General features: G+C 46.9%; 1 protein-coding gene across 6 annotated transcripts in view; it reads right to left on the minus strand.

The window, feature by feature from the left end:
- Positions 1-20,938, minus strand: part of TNIK (TRAF2 and NCK interacting kinase) — a 125,045-nt gene that overhangs the window by 62,954 nt on the left and 41,153 nt on the right. For all 6 annotated transcript variants that reach the window (XM_029962302.1, XM_025895841.2, XM_029962301.1 and 3 more), the window contains exons 2-3: positions 11,175-11,231; positions 6,227-6,352 (exon numbers count right to left, since the gene is read on the minus strand). In XM_029962302.1, coding sequence (XP_029818162.1) covers positions 6,227-6,352; positions 11,175-11,189 — 141 coding nt within the window. In that variant the 5' untranslated portion in view covers positions 11,190-11,231. The remainder of the gene's footprint in view (positions 1-6,226; positions 6,353-11,174; positions 11,232-20,938) is intronic.

Here is a 20,938-nt window from a genome sequence, read left to right on the forward strand (position 1 = left end):
ATACTTAAAAGAAGATGGAAGAAATCCCATTAAAAGTACACAGTGCACCCATTAATTTGGCAGACTATCTTTGTGGAGCTGGCAGTTCTCTCAGCCCTCTACCCTGTCCTTGATTTCAACAGAGCAAAGATTAACTTTGCATCTGAGGTATCCCAAATCTGTGACTGTGCAATCTCCTGGAGATTAAAGAAAAAAAACAGAGAGAGGGGGAAAGAGAAACTCCCAGAGGGGGGTGTTTCCAACAGTGCTTTTTAAGAGCTGCATATTCCCATAACATCTGTAGGAAAATATTCAGCACTGGCAGATCTCTGTCAGCACCAGGAGGCTCCAGGTCCTGGGCAGGGGCCAGGGGGACTGAGCCGCGCTCACGAGCACTGCCCGAAAGCTCTGCCACGAGTTCTACAAGAAAACGAGCTGCAGAAAGATGACAAGGCTGTCTGAGTATCCCTGTCCATGCTGGAGAGCTGGTGGACACCCAATGTGAACAACTCCCATTCCCAGAGGGTTTGGGTGGATTGGGAAGAAAGCTGGCTGCCCCGGTGCTTAGCCGCACTGGGATCCCCTCATGCTCTTATGGCTTCCTTTGCTCCTCAGGTGGAAGGATGCTACAGAATTCCCAACAACAGCTCATACAACGCAGCATCCAGTAGGAGGAACCACAGATGATGGCTAAGGAGTCACACCAACAGGAGAGACCTGCCCCACAGCACTGCGTGTCCTGCTTGGCAACAATGCCCAAGAACGAAAAATGCACACTGGAGTGGGTACAGGAGGATGATCAGGTCTTCTCAGGGGACCTGAGGGCTTGTTCAGCCATCCAGAGGATGGATGGCTAAGGGATACGAATGTATACTGTCAACAGTATGAACAAGTAAGCACCAGAAAGGGAGTCAGATACGGGGATAGCATCAATTTATCAACACTCTATGGGTATATTTAATCTGGAAACCAACACTCTTCCAGGAGAAAAAGAAAAGTGAACAGAAGTTCCAGCTGATTTTATGGTAGAACTTAATATACTCAGGAAAGGCTTCAAATGGCACTTGGATACTAAGACACTTTCTTGCCAGTCCCACGTCTCTAGGTGAGTGCTTTGCCCTCACACACTTGCATCATTACTGGTCTTCTTAAGGGCTGAAGTCATGATGGAGTAAGACAATAAACTGGAAATGCAGATTGAACTTTTATTAACCATAATTAAAATTATCATCAAGATGGGCTAAAGGTAAGATCATCTTCCAAAATTTAATTTGCAAGGCCATTTATTGAGGAAGTATTTTTAAATACAGTTCATCTAGCATTTACATAGCTCTTCATATCAGAGTGACAGCAAACTTCATAAGCAAGGCAAATTCAGAAGCTGCAGCTGTGTTCCGCTGTCTCATGATTTTTTTGTTTAAAGAGACTGCAGTTTTCAAATCAGCCACAGCTTTCCCCAGTTTGGGAGTGGCCAGTAAGACCCCTGCTCCCACCACTGCTGTGTGTTACCTGGAAGGGCTCAAACCTGAGCACCTCCAGCACAGCAACCCCAAATCCAGCTGATGGTGAACTGCTCCAGCTTGTCCAGAGGAACACCTCAAAATTAATCAAACCCTTTATTCCACAAACCAAATCCTTCTGTGTTCCTATTCCTCAGCCCAGGCACAATTTGACTTCTTTTAAGTTACAGAAAATAAGCAGCATCCAAATGCTCTCACACGTTTTCCTCAACAAATGACTTGCCTGCCTGCACTTCCCTGCACATTGAGGCCAGCCAAGCAATCCATGTCCCCTGGGGAGGCAGCAGGCAGCTGCTGCCATGGGCCCTGAGCAGGCTGAAAGCTTTGGGTTAGGGATGGCAGCAAAAGGAGCCGGGCTCGCAGTCTTGCAGTGTTTACAGCACTGACACTGCTTTGAAAAGGAGTGAGAATGAAATAGTGTTGGATTACTTTGCCAGACAGCAGCAGAAAGCTGCTCTGGTAACCTCGGGCTCTCGGTCAGGGGCCGGGGGAGCAGCTCCAATTCCCCCTCACTCCCCCGGGACTCCAGGGCTTGGAGGGGCTACAGAGAGATACAGCTCAACCAAAAAATGACCCCTCTCAAATGTCTCATGATCTAATGCAAAGTATCAGCAGCTGCCCAAAAATATTTTTCAGTGTATATAAGCAGATTAAGAAGAGCACTCCTCCCTGGAGCTGCACAGGTGCAACCCAGTGCTTTGACAGCTCGTGCTCCATTTTCAATATAGCCTCGCTGCCCCCATTTTTTGCTCTTCAGATCCAGACTCTGTTCACACCACCCCTGCCACGATTCAATGGGGCCCTACGACTCCACACAGTGAAAAAGCACATTTCAACTATGCAGTGACAGCCCTGAGCGCTGCACGGCTGCAGTGGTGCCACCCTGACTGAGGGGCTGTTCCCAAATCACCTTAATTCCTTTCTCCCCTCACATTGCCCCAGATTATCTGCTGCAGAGGACACCCTGGAGGCAACACCACTGTGCTTGCCACGAACAGGTATCTGGCAACCTGCCTATCAGCAATTTTCCCCCTCGGTGACAGATGCGGCTGCAGGCACAGGCAGGGTTGCCATGGCAGCCCATCCATCACAGCCAGTGCCGCTGGGACCGCGCCAGCGGGCCCTGCCCTGGGTGGGCTCTGCCCTGGATGGGTTCTGCCCTGGGCTGCTGCCAGCCACTCTTCAGCCCCCACATCTGCACACCCCCCTCTGCCTGCTGCCCATGTCTGGCAGGGCTTCTCCAACCATGGTCTCAGTGCACCGTGGACGGCAAGGGCAGATGACAAGTGCGTGGCTGAGTGGCACCTCCATACCCCTGTGCATGAGCACAGGGTGTTAATGGATGGGGATCAAGCAGAGTGCCTGCAGTTTTCAGCAGTCCTTAGGGCAGGGCAGAGGTCCTTCAGGATGGGGTCACTTCCCCCGTCCAGCTCACACTTCCTAAGGAATGCCCCATCTCTCACCACTCAAAACAACCCCACCTCAAAATATCTCAGAACTGCACAGCCTGGTATCCCACAGCTTAGCTCTGAGTTGAGCAAGGGGAATTTAATAAGTCTAACTCCAAGAAGCAGCAGTTAGCTGATTAACTGGGTTCTCACCATTTCCCCAGTTTCTGCAGCCCACCCTTGCTCTGTCCCCTTGCTCCAGAGGCACCCCCAGGCAGGACCCCCTTGTCTCAGCTACAGATGGGCACAATCACCCTTGAAGGTCCACAGCACACCAGAAAGCAACATGTTACCCAACAAAGGAATAAACCCACCTCCTATTTTTTCACTTCTTTTAAAATGTTCCATAAAGGTTGTCCCTATGAGTTTTACTTCCTTTTTTCCCCCTAATGTATCAGATTTGTGATGCATCTGCTAAAATACCCTTCACGCAGCATTTTATTCCAGGAAAACTGGATTCTTTAGTAACCTCCTCTTTCAGGGCGAGTGGCTGCTGTGGAAAGGAGCAGCAGCACTGACAGACCTGCCCGGCAGAAGCGATGACAATACTTCATGTTGGAAGCCTGCCACGTTTCTGAGAGATCTTAATCTCCACTGAAAGAGTTCCCTATTTTTTATTTCCGTATCAGCCTCCTGGATGTCGATAAAAAGAATTACTTGGGCATTATCAGAAACCGTTTTATTTCAACAAAGGGCCAATGAAAAATAAACAAGCCTTTATCTGTGCAGCAGGACTGATAGAGTTCGAGGGAGTCCTAATTCAATCAGATCCCGAAACAACAGCTATTTAACGCAGCAGCACCAGCACACCTCTCCTCCACAGCTGGGGAGCTTTCCCTGGAATACCTCCACAAGACCCAGCATCGGGTATAGACTTAAAAAGCCCCTCACACCTCAGTGCAGGAAAAGCAGCTTTTGCGCAAATTTTTTTTACTAACCCATTAGAGAAGCCACAAAACGAAGAGGAGAGGTTGGGGTCTGGAAGGGAATTTAGATTATCTAGTCTGCCTTTGCCAGGGGGCAAGAACAAGCAGCACAGCTGGCTGACGAACACCTTCTCCCCTTGCACGATTGGGTGATCCACAGGGAAAAACCCAGGTTCTCCTCCAGACTTGGGGCACCTGAAGGTGATACAGCACATAGAGCTGCCTCTGCTGTGTCATGATGATGGGGATCGATGAAAGCATCATAGAATCACAGAATCACAGAACATCCTGAGTTGGAAGGGACCCACAAGGACCATCAAGTCTAACTCCTGGTCCTGCACAGGAAAACCCCAAGAATCCCACCATTTGCCAGAGAGTGTTGTCCAAACACTCCTTGAACTCTGTCAGGCTTGGTGCTGTGACCACTTCCTGGGGAGCCTGTTCAGTGCCCAACCACCCTCTGGATGAACAATCTTTCCCTAATATACAACCTAAACCTCCCCTTATACAGCTTTGGGATGCTACTCTTAATGCCATACCTCTTGATCAAAGGAGTTCTCTACTGAGCTATTCTTTTTGGAAGTTGAGGCTGTTCTGCACAGGCAATTTAAAAAACATTATTTTATTAACACTTGTGTAAGCCAAGAGCCCTTTGTACTGAAGCTGGAGAAAAAAAACCCAATAAAAACCAAACAAACCCTGTTCTCTGGCCAGAGCACACAAACCCCAGATCCAAGCAGTGTAAAGGCATTGAGCAGAGGGCTCCTCTCATTATTGAGGGCTTTGGCACACAGATGGTGGGTTTTTCCCCCCAGGCACTCCTGCAGCACAAGGGGAAATGTTATGGGCTGCTTTAATTTTTTTTTCTTCTTTTTTTTTTAAATTATTATAAACCGGCTAAAGCCAAATGGAATTTCACGGGATGAAAAAAGCATTTCTCAGCCTGACAGCTTTCTCCTTGCTGAATCCTAGGCCAGACGCAAGGAACGTGTTCCCACCAAAAATAACCTGAACACCCAAGCAAGAAAAGCCCCTGGAGTCCAAGCTCCTAAGTCTTCCCAATAATTCATTGTACCAGAAAGTCTCAGGGAACAAAATGGCACAGAAGTCCATCAATTCCATTTTTGTCCTGGAAGGAATGTCCTCTGAACCCCTACAGTTCCCACCAGATGCTCTGGCACGTAGATGCAGGGGCAAACAGCTGAAGTCACTGAGTGTTTTGCTAAAATAAAGCCTGTATTGCACAGAAACTACAGAAAAGAGCATCTCCATGGTCTCCCAGATGAACCAGGGATATTTGCTACCCCTGAAAAATTATGCTCCAGCAACCTTACTCAGGCACGGAAAAGCTCTGGAAACCACCCATGGGTAACATAGAACTGACTGGATTTACAAGACTGTGAGGAAATAAGTGCTATCTAGACCACAGGACAACATCCAGGTCGTATTTAGGATCACTCCAACACAGCTTTATCTTCAACACTGCCCCAAGGAAAGCAGGGTCCCAAACTGCTGCTCAGACGACTATGGGCACTGCAGGCTGTTGCTCCAGAGACTCCGACCAGCACAGCCAAGCTCAGAACACAGCACAATTAACTTTAATTAATTTTTCATTCCTGGGAAGCCCCGATCTGCAGTGCCACTGCCCTGCCCTGCGAGCACCAGCTGCCAGCAAGGGGTGGGCTCTGACGCTCCGGCTCTCTCCGGAGATAAGACAGTAGATTTAAACTCTATCCTCCATGGTCTGGGAACGCCGAATTAATAACTGGGAAGCCACTGACAAGGGAAGCAGTGGGAGGAGGCAGCCAAGGGTTTACGGAGACACAAAGCAGCTTTTGCTGCCCTTCAGCAACATGAGGCGCCTTCACCGATATGGCTGGACAGCCACAGATCTCCCTGCCCTCCCCTCATCATCCCCCTCCTCTTTATTCTCCTGCACTGGCTCTGTCAAACACGAAGCACAAGAGGCAGTGCTGAGAGCTGGTAGGAATCACGTGCACCCAGCATTCCCCCCAACCTACGTCTTCCCAGTGACGCTCCCTGCTCCCTCCAACTGGTTTTTTTGATGCATTTATTTTCATAGGATGGAATAATTTTCAACTGAATGTTGTAACAAAGACAATGCTAATGACACCTCAGAATAAAAAGGGTTTTATCATCGCTCTGCAAAGGTTTTATGGTAAAATGGAGAAGCGCTTTGCAGTGCAGCAAGAGCCTTTTCAAAGCCACAGCTTCAAAAAAGATGGATGCAAAATAAGGCTTTTTGTGCGAGACAGGTGCTGTTAAGTGGACAACAGGGAGTAAATAATTTCTGTCAAATGCAAGTTTTTTTAAAGAAAAGAATGCAACTTACCCAGAGCTGATCATCCATTCCTGGTGGGTTCTTTTTAATAAAAGCACCATAGTAAGTAGCAATATTTCGGTGGTGAGAATACTTCTTCAGCATGTTAATTTCTTGTTTGATCTCTTCCTCTTCATCCTGGGATGAGGTGAAAAGAAAAGAAAAATAAAACCAGAGGCATTAAGAGACAGCATTACACAGGCTCCCAGTTCTCTTTGTACATGGGTGAACTTCCAAGCACCCCACTCCTGACCGACCTTTTTCAAGCTTCTTTGCACCATTTTTTTACAGCCACTTTTTGCAGCAGAGCCCTGAGAGCTTGACTGAAGACTAATAGATTGCTGCTTGAGCCAAAAGCTAAGGAGAAAACACGTGCTTTGCCACATTCCCTGTCACATTTTTGAACCCTGAACTGGACAGATCTTCAGGTGGTGTGGAAACCAGCTTATTTCCTAAGAGTTCAGATCAGGTCATCTCCTCCAGAGCAGCATCCCAAGAGGATCTCCAGAACAGGGCAGCAGTCCTCTCTCAGGGGTCAGTGACCCACTATTCCTGTGCGCTGCTCCAAACTTTGCAGCAGGGAGAGCTCCAGGAAGTCCCAAACAGCTGGGTATGTGAAGGTATAAGAACCCACCGAGGGGCTGGGCAAGCAAAGCAAAGTCTGTCTGGGAATTGAACCCTCACTTGGAGATATGCTCTCCATCCAGAGGTGCACCAGTGCCAGACTTTGACATCACAGCCAAATCCCATGTTTTCAGCAGTCTAGACATTCCTCCATCTTTTTAAACTAATTTCTTTACAATTCATATCATAATTAACACCAGTCTTGTGTTCCTTTGAGGCTCGACCATGCCTGCATTACCCCAGCAATGCTCCCAGACCCACCAGAGCCCCCGGATGGTTTTGTAGAAACCACTGCACGGCAGAAGTGCTCCTGTGCTGTGCATCCCAGCCCTCCAGCTCATTGCTCCTGACCACCCTGGAAGCAGCACATGGCCTTTGGGGACACCAGGTGTTGCTGGTGGTGCGGTGGCACCACACAGGGAACAGGAAGGTGCTGCCTGTCCACAAACTCTGTCAGACTAACTGAGTCCTGGTGACAGCCACCATTCCCGTGGGCTCTCTGAGCCCCTCTCCATCCTGTCTGCAAAGCAGCAATAGCTGAAGCAGCCGAGCCAGAGGAGCCACACCAATACCTGTTTGGATATCCCACCTCTTTGCTCTCATGACCATAAAATGTGCCCTGGTTGTATTTTAAGCTGACCGAATCCCAGCCCACTGCAGTTCCACAGGCAGCAGTCAGAACCTTGATGTAAAGGACCAGAAGGGCTGTTCATTCTCTATTCTCCTTTATTCCTCTAATCTCCCTCGCCTGCTTCATCCCGACCTCAGACTTCCAAATGGGCAAAGGCCAAGACACCTCGTGGAACAGCACAGCTTCTCGAGGAGCAATGCCCCCTGACCAGGTGTCACATAACTCAGACAGAAGTACATCTTTCTTCCCCACAGAAAGTGATTTAGTGGCTACGCTCTTCTAAGAGGATTCAGGGAACAGCAGTGAGGATTAGGATAGGAGGAACAAATGCAAAACGTATCCAGGTGGAGCTTGTATAAACAACCTCCTGTTTTATTTTCGGTAAGAACACGGAGGGTATAAGCACCAAAGAAGATGAGGAATGGGCCCAAATGTTACAAGGAAAACTTGGGGACTATTCTGGAAGACCTTTATCCCCTCTCTTCTTCAAGCAGTCAACACAACTTTGCTTGTTTTCATTTGTCCAGGAAACCAGGGGACAGAACACATAGTTTATCATGACACAGAGGTGGGTTTTTTTAATTCAAGCCCCTTGCAACAACAACAACAAAACAGTAGCTGGATGCTCAACAGTGCTGGGAGCATGGAGCAGCACTCAGTGTAAAATTCCACCAGGGCTCTGAGCACTACTAGCCGGCTCTTCAGTCATCCCCCACCTCATGCCTGGTTCTCTAGGAAAAATGGAGACAAGCAACAGGGACATGTGGTCTAAGGTTTTATCTCGAGTCCCTCCTTAAATTGAAGAACTCAAAATGGGGGGAAAAAACCCCTCTAGAGCATCAGAGCTGGGGATGGCAACTGAGGGCATGTCTGCATCTGCATGGTCATGCTTGGTGTCTCCAGCCCAACCTCCTGCTCCAAGCAGGGCTACAGCCAGCAATCACCACCAGCAAATCCAGTGAGGGAGGGAAGAAAATGGAATTATCATAGCCGGCTGCTGCATCTACTCCAACCCAAAAATGAACGAAACCCACAGGCCAGGCTTTGCTGCCACACTTTGCCTCCATCAATCGATTCTGTTACATCCATCGCTGGAAGTAGGTCACGCAGCAAACAGCAGGACCAGCCCCCGGAAAATTAATCCAAACTCTTAATTCAGAGATAGTGGCTGCCCAAACCGATGAAGTGCTGTAATTTGAGGGCCTCTATGCTTGCAATCTTCCCTGAGAGATAATTAGCAAGAGTGGAAATGAGTTAAACAAAGCACCACTGTCAGGAGCCTTTAGGGGTTTAGTGCAAGGCACGTGGTCAGGATGAGACACTGGTTGGGAGCTCACTGAACACAGAATCATAGAATGGTTTGGGTTGGAAGGGACCTTAAAGGACAACTTAAAGTTCCAATCCCCCTGCCATGGACAGGAACACCTTCCACTCGATCAGGTTGCTCAGAGCTCCATCCAACCTGGGCTTTACTCTCCCAAAGCTGCAGATGGCCATAGTTGGGATGGCCACACCAGTTCTGTTCTCTGTTGACTTCTGAAAGACACACTGTCATCAGGGGCATCCTGGAAAAACAGGTGGGATGGAAGCTCTGGATCAAATGAAGCAGCAGTAGCACTGAAACTGGTGTGTGTCAAGAGGAGGTGAAGAACTGAGTTTGGGTTTTCACCAGCAGCCTTTGCACTGAGCCTGGACCAGGTGCCAAACATGGCTGTAGGCACAGTGCAGGGACCAGCTTTAGAAATTACTCCAGAAGCAATTCTCCAGTGGCTGGAGAACATGGCTGACTTCAGCACCAAAAGCTTTGAAGCACAGTCAGTCCCTTACCACAGCACAGGTTTCCACTGTCTTCCCTGTGGTCACTGCCTGTCCTGCCCAAGCCTGGTCTTGCTCTGAACTAGTCTCCTCTGGCTAAAAGCAGCCTAAGGGGAATATAATTAAATACCCCAAAACCCATGCTAAAATCTGATTTTACCTTGGCATTCAAGGTAAATAAACTTGAACCTTGGACATTCAGATGTGAAGCCCAGCTTTGAAAGGTAAAGTTTTAGGTCGGGACACCAATTTAAAGATGTGGATGAAATTACTATTGGGCAGGATCAAGACTTCAGGTACTTTCCTCCAACATCTTTGCTTGGAAGTGATGATATTTTAAAACCACTGAATTAAGTGTGTTTTCAAATTTAAGTCCATGCTTGGCCTCAAAGTAGTATTTTCATTTCTCAGCTTAAATTCATTCTAACATCAGACTTCATCCCATGGGAATCTCGCTGCTATTTATGCCATGGGTTTATGTTTGGTGGGTCTGCCTATTCCCTGAGAGCCTGCTTCCCACGGGAATGAGATAAATGGCACTTGTAGATATTGCAAGTAAACAGGAACAAATCTCACTCACATTTACAGACTCGTTTCCACACATCATTTCACCTGTTAGCACCAAAAATAACCTGGATGGAGGTCCCACAGATATTAATACCACACCATAACATCTAAGGTATTTCAAAACATACTCTCAAGGCCAGCTGCCTGCTTTCACAGCGAGTCATTTCTGTGTGTGCTGAGCTCCCAAAAGCTAACTCAAAACACCAATTCAAAAATTAAGGTGGGTAGATTGTGATCCTAATTTTTTAAATGTGTTATTCCAGTACAAAAAAAAGAAAAGACAAAACATAACAAAACATATTCTTACTCCCAAGCCTGACACTGTTTCTGTAGGCAGAAACTTTGGGAGGTAGAGTACTCCACTCAGAAAAAAATTATTAAAGAAAAAGCATCCTCAGGTCACCTTCCTAAATGCAGCTGTTGAGGTTTTTAGGGATAATAGCAACTCCACTCTATTTTTCTTTTGTGGCCACTGGGAAATGGTGAAACCATTCTTTCCCCTAAATTCTGTTATTCATTTAATAATTTGTAAATTCTTGGTTCTCTTAATCTGACGCAAGTTTCAAAAGAGCCACGTTTATGAGATCAGGGTGGTACATTTTGTTTCTCTTTATCAGTAGGATGCACAGGAATTATTTAACTTGCCTAATGAAGTTATTCATAACAATATTTGTACGTAGTTTTAGTAAACAAAAGGCTCTTTAGTAAAAAACATGGATGCAGAGAAACTGAAATGTGTTTATGAATACATTTCATAACATGATCCTGTTGCTACTTTTGTCAAGGGCATGTGTGATAGGAAGAGGGGGAATGGCTTCAAACTGACAAAGGACAGGGTTAGATTGGATATAAGGAAGAAATTCTTCCCTGTGAGGATGGTGGTGCACTGGTGCAGGTTGCCCAGAGAAGCTGTGCCTGCTCCATCCCTGGAAGTGTTCAAGGCCAGGCTGGATGGGGCTCTGAGCAACTTGGTCTTGTAAAAGCTGTCCCTGTCCATGGCAGGGGGTTGGAACTGTGTGGTCTTTAAGGTCCCTATTATTTTCTTCAGATTTTATTAAGGCATTTAAAAGAGACACTGCTGGAACTGGATGTTGTTGTGTTTCAGCACAAAACTACCTAATCTCCAAAACTCTTGCAGACTTATTTTTCTCTCACATATTCATTAAAACCAAAACATCTTAGTAGCACATATCACATTAAGACAAAGGGGATTTACTTCCCAGGAACACCAGTCTTCCACCAACCCCCACATGTTATCCCATCCCATCCCCTTCCTCCCCATATATCTGTAATTTAAGGATGCAGAAGGTGAGGATACATTACCCCGGTGACGTCCATAACCTTAATAGCAGCAAGCTGGCCTGTTTTAACATGACGACCCTGCAAAAGAAAAGGGAGAAGTTTGTTTGGTTTTGCTCAGTGACAATATTTTCCTTGCAGTGAACAACATCCTTAAACAATCTCCTTGTCTTAGTAGCACATCTGCACTTTTTTTTTATTTTTATTTTTTTTATTTTTTAAGAGCATCTTCACAGCAGCCATGATGGGAAAGCAATTCCCTCCCCTTCCTCCTGTCATTACAATTAATTAGTACAGGGCCTTCAATGCTGTATTTTCCTGGCAAACAAGTGCTGGAAATATCCTTTAATGCTCAGCCATGTAAAAAAAACCCAGCTCGGGGCCTCTCCTGAGCACAGAGCATGACTCGGCTGGAAATGGGCTGCTGGAGCTGTGATGATGGGAATGTGCCGGCACTGCCTTTGGTCCACTCGTGTCCCAGCCCCAGCTCTCACGGATCTGGGGACACACCAGGGAGTCCTGGCCTGCAGGGCACCATATGCACTCTGACCAATAATTCATTTATTTTGGGAAAGTCCTGGTTAACAGGCTAGGGAGGATTTTAAAAGCAGATTTGCTTCTAGGCTGTGGAAGTGACCCCATCCTCAGTGCTGGTACAAGCAGGCAATGTGCATCTAAAGGAGATGATTGAGAACTAGCACAAGAACCGAAGCCCCTGGACAAATACTAGGTCCTTTTTTTTGCTGAAAAATTAGCAAATCACTGCAATGAACTGCTTGTTGCACAGTGCTCAACTACATTAATCCTAATGGAAAAACGCCTGGAAGCGATACAGAAAATATAAGAGCTCCAACTATTGATGAGGTCTTAAAACTAACACAACTGCTATCAGGCAAGGCAATTCCCAGGCTTTCCTCCTCTCCCAAGCAATGGATCACACAACATCATATCGAAATTGCTCATATCAAATCACACACACAAACACCCTTTGAGGGCATGTGCTCTGATTCCAAAGTGGGAAGTCTGATGCTTCTCCTTCAGTAAAGCCAGCAAATGCTGATCCTGGCAGAAGAGCTGGGAGGCAAAGGGAAGCATCCTTATTTCCCAGTCAGTCCTTACAATGGGAGCTGCCCAAGGCTCCATCATGTGAGATACGGTATGGAGGACGCAGAGGGAGTGGCAGCTTCTGACCTACAGCTTTGATAATTAACACTCCAAGGACACACCAAGGAGCAGAGGCAGAGAGGGGTCAAACTACAGCACCGCATAAACAGGGAAAAACAGGAGCTTTTCCTAAACTGCAGGCTCCTCCTGCCCCCCCACCAGTGTGCATGTTGATGAGCTGGGGCTTGTACCCAGGTGTCCCAGCCCTCCTGCAGGCTGGAGATGGTTTTCCACACCATCCCACCTCCAGCAAGAGCCCCAAACTACCAGACACGGGAACCTCTCCCCGGTCCCTCAGGTTTCCAGGCACGGCACTGGGAAGCAAACCCACGCGCCGGCTGCGGAGCAAGGCGGCATCATCCTCTCCAAATTTATGACTTCACCAGGAAGCCAATTCACCCACCAGGGCTCCTCGCTCATTTATTAACAAAATTTATACGTCCTGAGCAACCGCATGTTCTAACAACGGAAAAAGAGCTTTATTTAAAATATGTGCAACATAAAAAGTAATAAAACCAGGCGCAGCCCAGCAGCACCAGGCTGTGGATGAAGCATCCCCTGGATGCGGCCGTCGGGAAGGAGGGGCACACGGCTAGACACCATCTATTTAGACAGCTAAATCTGCAGAAACAAATCCTCCTGTTCCTAAATTCACCCTTGTTTGCTTGGCCAGGAAGACCCTGTGTGTTCTGACACTTTAATTAAAGCCAACAGAGCACCAGCAGGGAAAACGCTCAGGCACAACCATGGCATGACACACCTGCCATGAAGTGGAGGAGAGAGGGGGAAGCAAACTGTGGCATTGCAACCCCATGTGTTTGGTAGTTATACCCACCCTCCCCTGATGCATCACCACCTCATCTTGTTTTTTAGGGACTGGCCAGCCTTGCTGTGGTGAAGTGCTGCTCCCTCCCTTGGCACTGGCTAAGGGGAAGCAGAGCCCTGCGTGCCCACAGCATCCTTCTCCCAGGGATCTGCAACCATCCTGTGTGCCTCCCAGACATTTACAGATGATGGTAAGGACTTACTATCAAGTAAGCATTTACCAAAACAAAATAAACCACTTGGAAACATATGTTAATGTGAGCCATGAGGGACATTTAGTCACGCAAAAATCAGGCAAAGTAGAACCAATAAGTATTTAGCCTGGGATCTTCTAACAAATGTTTGCTTTTTCTATAGTTTGTTCATGACAATGGATTACGCAGTTTCCTCCTAGCAGATGAAGCCATCCAAGGAAACCACATCTCCTCACCATTCAACTGTCCCTTTTAATTCAACATACCCATTTCTCAGTTTTCAGACTCGCAGTGAAACCACCATAAATAGTTCAGAAAAACTAGCTGATTTTCACCCTACTGCAGGTATTTGTGGGTTCACAATACAGATATAGACAGGTTGGAGACACTGAGAACTGGAAGTGTGAGATGTAATACAGGAGTTAAATCAGCATCTGACCTGTACCCATTAAAAGACGCCACAGCAGCAACAAACCCTTCTGCCACCGTGAGCAACCAACCACATCCTGCACCTTGGCCACACAGACATAAATGCCCATGCCCAAAGGCTGGAATCAAGACCAGGAGCATCCGTGCCCCTGCACTCTCTCCAAAGTATCCAGCTGGATCGGGCAGTGGAGCCATTTCTGCCAAAACCAAGGCAAGATGAATTTGTTAATTTATGATCTGCAACTGCTAAGTTGTCCATTGTGAATCTGCGCTGCTGTGAGGAGGCTACAAATGGGGACTGGGGTAGCAAGGCAAGAAAAACACAAAAAGAACCCTGTTGTGATGCTTTAACCTCACGCATTTTCTCTACCCATCAAAATTTGTTGGTTTTTTTCTTTAAATCGTTGCCACAGCAGGGCCCTCCACTATAAAACCACACAAGGACCAAGCCCTACTCCTGGGGTCACCTCTATTCCTTCAACACCAAAGGTGTGGGTCAAGACAGGCAAGAAGTATTGAAGTTCAACAGAAAATCTCTACTTTCTTAAAATTCCACCTTTTTTGGTGCCCCACGCTTGGGAGCTAACCCTGAGGATGCTGGAGAGGGTGCAAAGCCTTCAGGAGGACAGGACCCTTCCCAAGTAAGGAAGTCACTTCTGAGCCTACAGGTCACACCACCACCAATGTTTTTGGAGGAAACTGGAGCTACTAAAGTGTTTTCACGCTCTCCAGATTTGCTGTCAAGGTTCACTTGGATATAAACCCACATTTCAGCCTCAAGATTATTCAAGCGTGGTCTTGAAAGCTGCCACAATTTTTAATTAAACACCCATCTGAGCATAAATTCATGCTCCTAATTACTCTCAAAATGTTATATCAACTATCACTAACTTGATAATGTCAAGTATTACGACTAATTTCTGCAAATGAAGCAGGCACCACGAGTTTTTTTCTTCAAAGGTTGTGGTCCTCACACTCCATAAAGTGTAATGGACCAGCACACGATGGGAACATTGGTAAAAGCTTTTAAACATCAATTGATGCATTCAGGCATAATATTTACCAAATAAATAAACCCTGGCCTCAATATCAGCCTTTGTACACAACAACTGCATGTCCTGGCCCAAAATTCAAGTCCACCTTTTAAGGACAGAAAGAGGATGATTGATTGTTGCTTTTTAAAATTTTGCTTGCACAAGCATGGATTTCACCTCTAAGCAAAAACTGCAATTTCTGTACCCAGAAATGTATCCCACCATATTTACTTAACTTCTGCTGTCGGCTCTTATTCACTCAACAAAATAAATGACCCACCACCTGCTGCAGCCAGTGGGACACAACCAGAATTGTCACTCTCTTGAGAAAGGCAGAGCTCCCATTTCCTCCAGCCAGGCAGAGCACCATCTCTTACATCTCCCAGCCTGGACACGCAGCATCCACTGCCCCATGCACACATAATCCCCACAGCAGGCATCTAATGGAGCAACTATGTTGTAGGTCTGATACTTTAAAGCAAAACACTCGTGATCCAGCCATTTTGCACTGCCCTTAGTCATGTTGCATGTAAATATTAGTGTGATTAAGGTGCTCTTGCAAGGCACTGTTGAAATTTTGATATGAATGGTCTTGCTGGGACCAGACCACAACCCTGCTGAGGAATACTCTGTCCCATACAGAAATTTCAGTGAATTGAGACAAGTAACAAAAAGTCTCATAAAAATCCAAATATTACCACTTTGGCAGGAGAGAAGCCTTCCAACTAAGTTTCTTCCATTACATTTTTGTTGCAGTTGAAATACTGAGCTGGTGCCAGCAACCCAACAACCACCTTTTTTTCTGTAACTCCTGCCTCCAAACAGCACATCCTCAACACCACCACCTCCAACATATTCTTCCTACAACACGAATGGCACAGGACACCAGAGATTTTGCCAGGTTAGAAATCACCAGTTCAGTTTTCTGTGTTGACATGTGTGCTAACTACGACAAAGTCTTTGCCCAGCCCTACTTCTGCACACACACCATCAAGGTGTTCACTGGTGAGTCCCATCTCCTCCATGCTCCATTTCTGCATCCAAGTCCTTCTGCAGCAAAGCTCTCCTGGGATGGGTCAGAATTTCACACAGGTCCATGGTCCAGATCCTGCCAGTTCCTTGTTTTCCTGCAGTTTGAGACAATTCAGGGTCTCAATCCAAGAGTTTTTGCATGAAGGCACTTTAGCACTACTGCACTGAAAACTGCATCCAACTTTTCCTGAGAGAAGGAACTTTGCCTTCCAAAGGGAGCTGTGAATCTGAACTGCCATCCTGCAGTACATTAGACCATTTTATAGCACCTGGCGTGATTTGTTCTCAGCTTTTATAGAGTATAGGCACATTTATGTACTTGGTTTCCCACTGAAAACAATCTTAAGGGTGCCAAAATTCCCTTTCCAACTAGTTTGAGGGGCTAAAATACTTACTGATAGAAAAACCAGGCTTATTCTACTGTGAAAATTCAGCAGTTTCCAAAATAAGCTGTTTTATAAATTATGTACTCGAGCTTTGCACTTGGTTTACACATTTCTTCAAACATATCTGAAATAAATCCACGTCTCCAAGAAGGTAATTAAAACATCGGATACTCCGCAGAGCAGCCCAGCATAAGAAAAAGTGAGTCATATAACAGGATGGGAAAAATGTTTGTTTTAACAAAGAGTAACATATCTGTTTGATTAAAACAAGAGCCAACACGGGCCAAACCTTATTGTTGCTGCCTGCACTTAACCCCAGTACTGGGAGTGAGATTTCAAGCCAGTGGGCAGTCAAGACAGCTCTGCAGACTGGAGACCAGGCCTTCAACCCTGGTTGAGGATTCACCCACCCCCTTGTCTCTGCCTTACTGTAGCCAAACTACTGCCCTCTGCAGCCAGGTGAGGTTCCAGAGTTGCTCCTCTGCCCTCCTGAGCTCTCCTGCAGAACCCTGGTTGCTCTTTACCTCTGGCCAATCTGCTGACAGCCCTTGGGTTGCTTCTGGAGAGCAGACCGCCTTCACTGAGCAGGACAAGCACAAATTTCACTCATAGCCAATCCTCCCCTTACATCTGTCACCTTTTCCAACGTTTTAAAAAGTAAAATCGTGGAAAACTTTCAAAAAAATTCAAAGAAAAACTAAGCAAAGTGGATTTTTTTCTTTTTGTTTCTCAGCTGGGCATTTTAATACTTCAGTTTGGATTGAGCAACCAGAGCTTCCCCTCAGAAAAGCCTAAATCCTCTCCCACCACAGACAGCTCTCTAACTGCACAGGCCCAAGCTCATGCTCTGTGCTGACCAAACAAAGCTGACCTCAGGACTGAAGTGTTTCTGTATCAATCAAGCTCTGATCAGGACCAGGCAGCTGGAGAGCTGCAATTCCATTACTGAAGCTCCACAATAGGTCTGACGTTAAGTAAAGAAGGCAGGATTATTAGATTAACAAACTAAATTGTTAATTAGCATATTATTCATCTCCAGAAATAACAGGCACTATAGCATATAGGTGAGCAAGGCTTTAATCTCATATTCCCTAATATATAAGGGAAACACATCCCTTACACCAATGCTTGTACTGGTTCCATCCCCTATCCCTACTGTAGTTCAAAGGAGGCTGGAGACACCCACCTCCAGCTCAGGAAGGACTGAAGTTTCCCTCTTCTATGGATAAAACCACCAGTAAAAGAGGTCCTAAACCAGCATCAGAGATCCCAAAACCTTCCAGAAGTTTCTGTACATGGTTCCTCTAGATGTGGCTTGCAACCCTTCTAATTCCCACCCAGAGAAATCCACTGCTCCACAGTAGAGCAGCACGGACTGTGACAGATTTTGTCCACAAGTGTTTGAAGATGTAGGTTTTGAAGAACTGCTCTTTATGGTCACAGTAAACCCTGTGGCAGAGCAGATTTCAAGATAATTCTGCATCTGGCAGGGCTTTCCCAGAGCCACATGTTGCTCTGGGAAAGGGAGGTCAAAGCCTCACCAAGAGCTGGTCTATGCTGGAGGATAAGTGGGCCAAGCACCACAGCATGGAGTGGAGAGAGATGGAGATCATCAACAGACAACAAATGCATCAAAAGCGGGTTCAAGGAGCATCCTACAGGAACCTGAAGCACCAAAGGACTAAGGAGAGAGATTCCTGACAAAGAGTAATGTATGTGTATATCTATATATATATATGTATATATATATAAAGAAGGACACGCAGTGCCTTAGGCAGTAGGATTCAGTGCACCAGTGGGATGGAGGAGGAATGGGATGCTGCCAGTTATCAATGGATCCCCTGTAGATTTCCCAGGCCCTCCACGAGCTTTGCTCCTTGTCCCAGCACCCCCAGGTCCAACCTGGCAGTTCCCAGCATGGGGCAATCCCGAGGTTCTTTGCCACAAGGAACATCCCAGCCCCTGCAGCCCCGCAGACCCTGGGTGCTCCTTCCCCTCCCTCACAGCCTGCCCTCCCTCTGCCCCAGCTCCTTGGCTTCCCTGCAAGTGCACATTTCTGCAGCTAAAAGGAGGCAGCACAGCCTGTTCCCAACAACATTAGTTCATGACAGCCATGTTATTACCACCCTTTAACACCCCCACTGTGCTTCTGTTTCACGTCGCTGCCTATTCAACACTGCAGTATTCATAACTAAAATTAAATCTGCGTTTAGGAGACCCATAAGGCACCCTTTCACACAGGCCACGTCTCTGGTAGCAGCACCAGGTTGTTCCTTCCAGTGGGAAGCATTGAGCCGTGGAGGGAACAGCACTGCCCACATGCACCAGGACCACCCAGTCCTCTCAAGGGAGACACCTGGCTCCCAAGGGTGGCCCGAGGAAGACCCAAGCCAGGATATCCCACTGGCTGACACCTCTAGAGCCTTGGTGCCCGACAGGTGGCAGGGGGCCACCACAAACCTGGCCAGGTCTGGACTGCAGCAGGGAGCTTTCACATCTGCAGAATGCCACGCAGATCCAGATTTCCACATCCTTTTGCCGTATGCAACCCACAGCCAACCATTTCTGCATGTTCCCAGGGGTACCTTGGCTTTACCATGGCTAGAACCACATAGTTTTCAACTTTCAAACCCAAACTCCAGGATGAGCCCATCAGCTTCAGGGCACCAATTCCCATCACAGGTGAAGGTGGCTCTGTGCAGACATAGGAATGGGCATTCCAGAGCATTCCCTGAAATGACTGGGGATGCTCCTGACCTCAGACCATATGCTTGGGATACGAGTGAGCCACTGTGTCCAGGGCTCAGGGGCACCAGAAAGGTCTCCACCATGCAACATGCTTTGGCAGCTGCTGCTGTATCTTCTGTACTCACAGAAAAACCAAATCCCTTCAAAACAGATTGCTCCTAATGCGCTCCCTGCTACAGGGAGACAGGGCTTAACGCCTGCAAACATGTGCTCCTGCCTCCCATGGCAATTCATCCCAGAACACCGAGGCACTCCGCTACCCCTCAGCCTCCTCAGGCTTTTGGTACCTCATTTCTCCATGCCACACATTAAACAGCTGCATTTCAGCATGTGAAGTGCCACCTGCTCTCTAAGCCATGCCCCAAATCAGTAACTGTCTTGCAAACTGCAGTTGACTTAAAGAAAAATGGCCCTTATGGAAAAAACACAACACAGGCTGATGGAAATGTAGTTTCTGGAAACACCTCTTCAGCGCCATCTGCTTGACTCCGGATCTAGTTTCATAGTAGCAAGATCCAATTTTGGAGGTGGCATGTAAAGTGCAAGGTGATTTTTCAACCAACAAACAGCGGGAAGAACCTCCTCTCCAGAACCTGAGTGCTCAGCACCCTCTCCAGCAGCAGGAGACAAACGGCACTGGTGGCAGGAGACAACCACGGGGGAGCCAGGTAACACAGAGGCATCTGTTTCCTAAAGCTGGTTGAGGATTTTTAATATTTTTTTTTTGTCCCTGTGTAAGGAAAACTGAGTATGAAGGAAAGCCCAACTATGTGTGGTGTTTTCCTGACCACTTATTCGAGGAAACTTAACTCTGTGGCTGTCAATGGTTTTCCATTTCATTTCACTGACTTGCAGAAAGGAGCCTGAACACAAATCCACTGGGTTCTTCTCTGCACCAACCCTAACACTCTAAATCCGGGAGAAATTTGGGCTGAACTTCTGAGGTCCCGTTGCTGAACTTGCACAGGACATACGTCCAGTTACCTTGAACCACTTTCTAAGCAAGCCATCCTTATAATCCTTTCACTGCCTCCCCCTCTGAGCCTCTTCAGTCCTTCTCACACTTGGATCAGTACAGATCTAATCACCTTGATTCCTGCCCACGTGGCAAGGCTGACTGGCACCTGAGCCAGTTCGTACATTCAGGCTTCACACATTCATCAATCCTGAGCACGACTCCAAGTCCCTGTCTCAGGGTGGTAGAAATAACAAGAGCAAGCTGATAAAGGTACTTACGTTTTATGGGGCTTAGGAGAAAATGCCACAGCTGCCAGAAGCTCTCACATATATCTCGTGGGTGACTTAAGTCGTAGCGTTAGGAAAGTAAGTGTAAGAATGACATAAGTAACCCCAGATGTTGTGCCATGGAGGGTTGAGATGCTTCCCTAATCCCAGTGATTTTGTAACTCAGGATACTGCAGACCCTGTGTTGCACGTTTCTATCTATGTCAGCTTAAATATCAATTTTAGACCTCACATACCCAAAGGCAGATGGGCATCACACTCTCTTTCATCCAGAGCTGCCTCCAGGGTTTTTGTCCGCCCTGAGCAGCCTTGACAACTTACTGTCCATCCTATCCTATTCCCAGTCACTTACTGTCAGGAGTCAATAAACATTTTGCAGTGCCTGTGTTCTACTGATTTAGAAGACTCAGCCATGCCCAGAGCAATACTATGCGGTATACATACTAATTTGGCTGCACAGGGATACATCAAAGCTTCCATGTTGTCTGATGCTTTAAGCAAGTCAGGTACTGAGTAGCAAAATTTTAGAACCACTTATTGGAAAAGGGAGCCTGAGAAATGACATGTAGACCCATTTATCCTTACATTTGCTTTACGTATGTCACACGTGCACTCGCTGCTTTGTCTGGGATAAAGATGGGATTTTTGACTCCGCTGCAGAACAGCCCCACTGTGGCTCACCCTCTAAGCCAGCCTTGAGGGTTGGGATCAACAGCGTCAATCAGCAGATT

Source organism: Manacus vitellinus, unplaced genomic scaffold, assembly GCF_001715985.3.
Source record: "Manacus vitellinus isolate BGI_N305 unplaced genomic scaffold, ASM171598v3 scaffold_45_pilon, whole genome shotgun sequence".
NCBI lineage: Eukaryota > Metazoa > Chordata > Aves > Passeriformes > Pipridae > Manacus > Manacus vitellinus.